General features: G+C 40.2%; 1 protein-coding gene across 1 annotated transcript; it reads right to left on the reverse strand.

Moving 5' to 3' along the window:
• Window positions 1–500: 500 nt before the first annotated feature.
• On the reverse strand, window positions 501–1,920 carry LOC119570343. Its single transcript, XM_037918123.1, has 3 exons — window positions 1,769–1,920; window positions 1,192–1,321; window positions 501–728 (listed from the first exon to the last, which is right to left on the reverse strand). Exons 1-3 carry the CDS (start codon window positions 1,918–1,920, stop codon window positions 501–503), a joined length of 510 nt encoding a protein of 169 aa, XP_037774051.1.
• Between the last annotated feature and the right edge of the window lie 2,055 nt (window positions 1,921–3,975).

Here is a 3,975-nt window from a genome sequence, read left to right on the forward strand (position 1 = left end):
TCCTAAGCCCCCCCACGACAGCAACGGGCAAGGGATTGGGGGGGGGCTGTTACGGATACTGTTGTTATTATCCTTATTAGCTTTGTCAGTTATCATAATTCAGGTCTCTGCCCCATTCAGGGACGCTAGATTCTGCACGACAGCCGCTCCCCTCCCGAGCACGGCGCTGTGGGCCGCGGAGGATACCGGTGACTTTCTGGAGATATGCATAAGCAGTTTTACTGGTACGTAGTTTTGTGCAATAGTGCCAACTACGGAGGCTAAATTAATTTTGTTTTAAGATAACTTTGATGATAATGAAAATAACAATTATGGTGATGATGATGAGGAGGAGGAGGAGGATCACCACCACCAACATAATAATAATGACAACGGCAATAATGATAATAATAGAATTAGCATTATTAACATCATGATAAAAATGGTATTGATAAAAATAATAATGATAACAATCACTAGAAAACAACGTTTTTTTCCTGGAATCGGGAACGAGCAAACCCCTAGAGAATGGTGCATGATAAGAAACAGCACCGCGCATTACACTTGGCCGCGGGGATGGTGCCCCACGAAAGCAGGCAGAGCCAGTATAGCGCCCCGACGGAGGCGAGCATGAGCGCCAGCACGCAGGGGAGGGCGTGGCCGTAGAGCAGGTCGGTGAGGCGGGCGGCGAGGAGGCCCGCGGCGGCCGAGGAGACCACGGCGACGAGCCCTAGCCACGAAGCCTCTTCCTGAAGGAGAGGCACAGGCTGTAACGCGGCAGGCTGCTTTGGGCCTCGCTGGCTCAGGATCATGGCGACAGCGAGGGAAACGTCCCTTTTTAAATCAGCTCATCCTTTAAAGTCTCATATTTAACAGTGACAGAAAATTCTTTCGTAGTTGCTTTTTTTTTTTTTTTTTTTTTTTTTTTTTTTTTTTTTTTTTTTTTTTTTTTTGTCTAAAAGTGAATATTATCATTGTCACCGTAAATGGTATCACTGATAATACCTCATCATTATCAAGGACCACCATTACTATCCGAATCGTCATTACTAAAACGTTTTTGTTAATCCCCTCTATATATAACATCATCATCAGTAATGTTCTCATCGTCAATAATTTCTCTTACAACTCAATTACTTTTTTCCTAAACAAACCACACGATCCCCGTTAGTCTCGCCGTAAAATCTCACTCGCGCACGCCCGGCCGCCCACCTGCTGGATGCCGAGGGAAGAGAGGTAATAGCTGAGGACCGCCTCCCACGGGATGCTGGACAGGCCGTACGACGCGAACACCAGCAGCGCGTCGCGGTTTTCTGACGAAGAAGGAGAGCCGCTGGTTTCTCTGCTCGTGGTAGCGTTTGTGCTTTTTGCCTGTCTGCCTGTCTGTCTGTCAGACTAGCACTGTGCAGTCAGTCAGTCTGACTGTATGTCTAATCAGTCAATCAGACTGTCTGTCAATCAGTTAGAGTGTCAGTCAGTCAGTCAGACTGTTTGTCAGTCAGTCTGATCGTCTGTATGTTAGTCAGTCAGTCTGACTGTATGTCAGTCAGTCAGTTTGACTGTCTGTCATTCAGTCTGACTGTATGTCAGTCCGTCAGTCTGACTCTGTCAGTCAGTCAGTCTGACTGTCTGTCTATCAGTCTGACTGTCTGTCAGTCAGTCAGTTTGACTGTCAGTCAGTCAGTTTGACTGTCAGTCAGTCAGTCAGTCAGCCTCCGTCTCTGTCTCTCTGTCTCACTTTCTAATAATGATAATCATCATGAAAGTATTTTAATTTTTAAAATCTAACCCTAATGCTAACTGTATTACAATGCTTATAACCATAATCTTAATCATATCACAAAAATATAGCCATGGTTTGGTTACAGCAATAGCGATAAAAATTGTGATAGTAATACAGGATAACCCCAAAATGACTGGAACGTTAACAAGGACTACCATATTTTAAATATTGTCATATATTTGGTGATCATTATCACCAGTTTTATATAGAAATTTTTGACGCTTTTATCAATGCAATTATCATAATTTTTATCACTATTCGTATCATCAATTATATAAATCAGAACATTCATTTCTATCATTAGTTTCATTATCATTACGTGGCACTAACATCCACACCAGCGCGAACAAAGGTAATAAATATGTTCGCCAACTTTTATTCAAAACCAAAGCTGTAAACTTAAGTCGCAGTGTCAGCTGGGGGCGTCTTGCCACCAGTGAACGGCAGCAGCGACTACAGCCGCAGGCGCAGCAGGTAAACCCACCTGAAATCGCGGGGGGCGGGCCGCGGTACTCCAGGGGCGGGGGGGCGGAGGTATGGAGGGGGGGGGGGCGGGGGGAGGGAAAGTAGCCCCCCGTCATCACAGCAGTGTGTCGCAGCTATACCTGCCTCTGGAACAAATATATGCTATGTATTATTTATTTTCCTCCATAAATACTTTATTACCCGAAAAAAACGCTTGAACTAACCTACAGAAAAAGTCAGTGAGTCACTCCTAATTCAGCAGGAGTCCCTGGCACCCCCCGGGGCCCGCACAGCAAGCGCCACCAGTAGCTCACAGCGGAACCTAGCTGGTTGGCCACGAAACGAACGGCTTCGAAGGAACAGCAACAAAAAAAATGTGATTAGGTATATATATATATGATGTCAGGAATATATATATATTTTAAATATATATAATATTTTAAAATATATATTATATTTATAGATATAGATAAGATATTATAATATTCTTCTTTTAACGTGGTTCATGTCTAGCCGCCGTGGGCACAGCATGATACTTAATTATTTATATATATATATTATATATATTATATATATTATATATAATATATAATAATATATTAATTAATATAATATATAAATATATATATAATTATTATATATATATATTAATATATTATTATATATATATATATATATAAATTTTATATATATATATATTTTATATCATACATTTCAGACTTTTCGCAGGGGGCCCCCCGGGGGATTAAAACCCCCGATGATGCGGTAGGAAACCCCTTTTTTGACTTGCGCCGGCAAACGCACTCACAGTGAGTCGACTGAGAAGGGTAACCGGGGGCGAACCCAGGGGCTTGCGATTGCAACGTTCTTTCCAATAATTATCCCATTTCCCCCCTCTCTTTCTCTACATAATAAAAAATATATATATACACACCATGCACACTGAAAATAAATACACACACCCACCCACAAACGCACACACCACACACACACACACACACACACACCCCACACCCACACACACACAACACACACAATATATATATTATATATATATATATAAAAATATATATTTTATATATATATATATATAATATTATCATCATCAGGGGCTAATGCCGATTTTATTCCCGCAGCTCGGGTCCCTCAGGGGGGTCTCCGGCAGGGAAACGCCCCTCTCTAACTCCCCGTGCAGAACTGGTTGACTGCCAAGCCATGGGATCCCAGGTCACCCACAGGGTACCTCCAATATTTTATTATATAATATTATATATATAATATTATAATATATAATATATAAAATTATATATATATTGTGTGTGTGTTGTGTGTGTGTGTGTTGTGTGGTGTGTGTGTGTGTGTGTGTTGTGTGGTGGTGGGGGGGTGGGGTGTTGGGTGTGTGTTTGCGTGTGTTGCTGTGTGTGTGTGTGTGTGTGTGTGTTGTTGTTTGTGTGTGTGTGTTGGGGTGTTGTGTGGTGTGTGTGTGAGTGTTTTTGTGTGGTATGACTGTATAGTATATTATGTAAAATTAATACAAAATTAATAATATTATATAATATATAAAATTATAATTTTAAAGTTGTGTGTGTGTGTGTGTGTGTGTGTGTGTGGTGTTGTGTGTTTTGTATAAATTATATATATATATATTATAATTATATATATATATTTAAAAAAAAAAAAATTTTTTTTAAAATTTTAAATTTATATTATATATTTATATTATATATATATATATATTTATATAAAAT

The sequence above is a fragment of the Penaeus monodon genome, unplaced genomic scaffold, assembly GCF_015228065.2.
Source record: "Penaeus monodon isolate SGIC_2016 unplaced genomic scaffold, NSTDA_Pmon_1 PmonScaffold_24792, whole genome shotgun sequence".
Taxonomy (NCBI): domain Eukaryota; kingdom Metazoa; phylum Arthropoda; class Malacostraca; order Decapoda; family Penaeidae; genus Penaeus; species Penaeus monodon.

Coding starts and splice junctions, on each gene's coding strand:
- LOC119570343 (XM_037918123.1), bottom strand. CDS start 1,920: ATGGTAGTCCTTGTTAACGTTCCAGTCATTTTGGGGTTATCCTGTATT. Junction 1,322..1,768: donor GTAATACAGTTAGCATTAGG/GTTAGATTTTAA, acceptor TACCACGAGCAG/AGAAACCAGCGGCTCTCCTT. Junction 729..1,191: donor CTTCCCTCGGCATCCAGCAG/GTGGGCGGCCGG, acceptor CCTCTCCTTCAG/GAAGAGGCTTCGTGGCTAGG.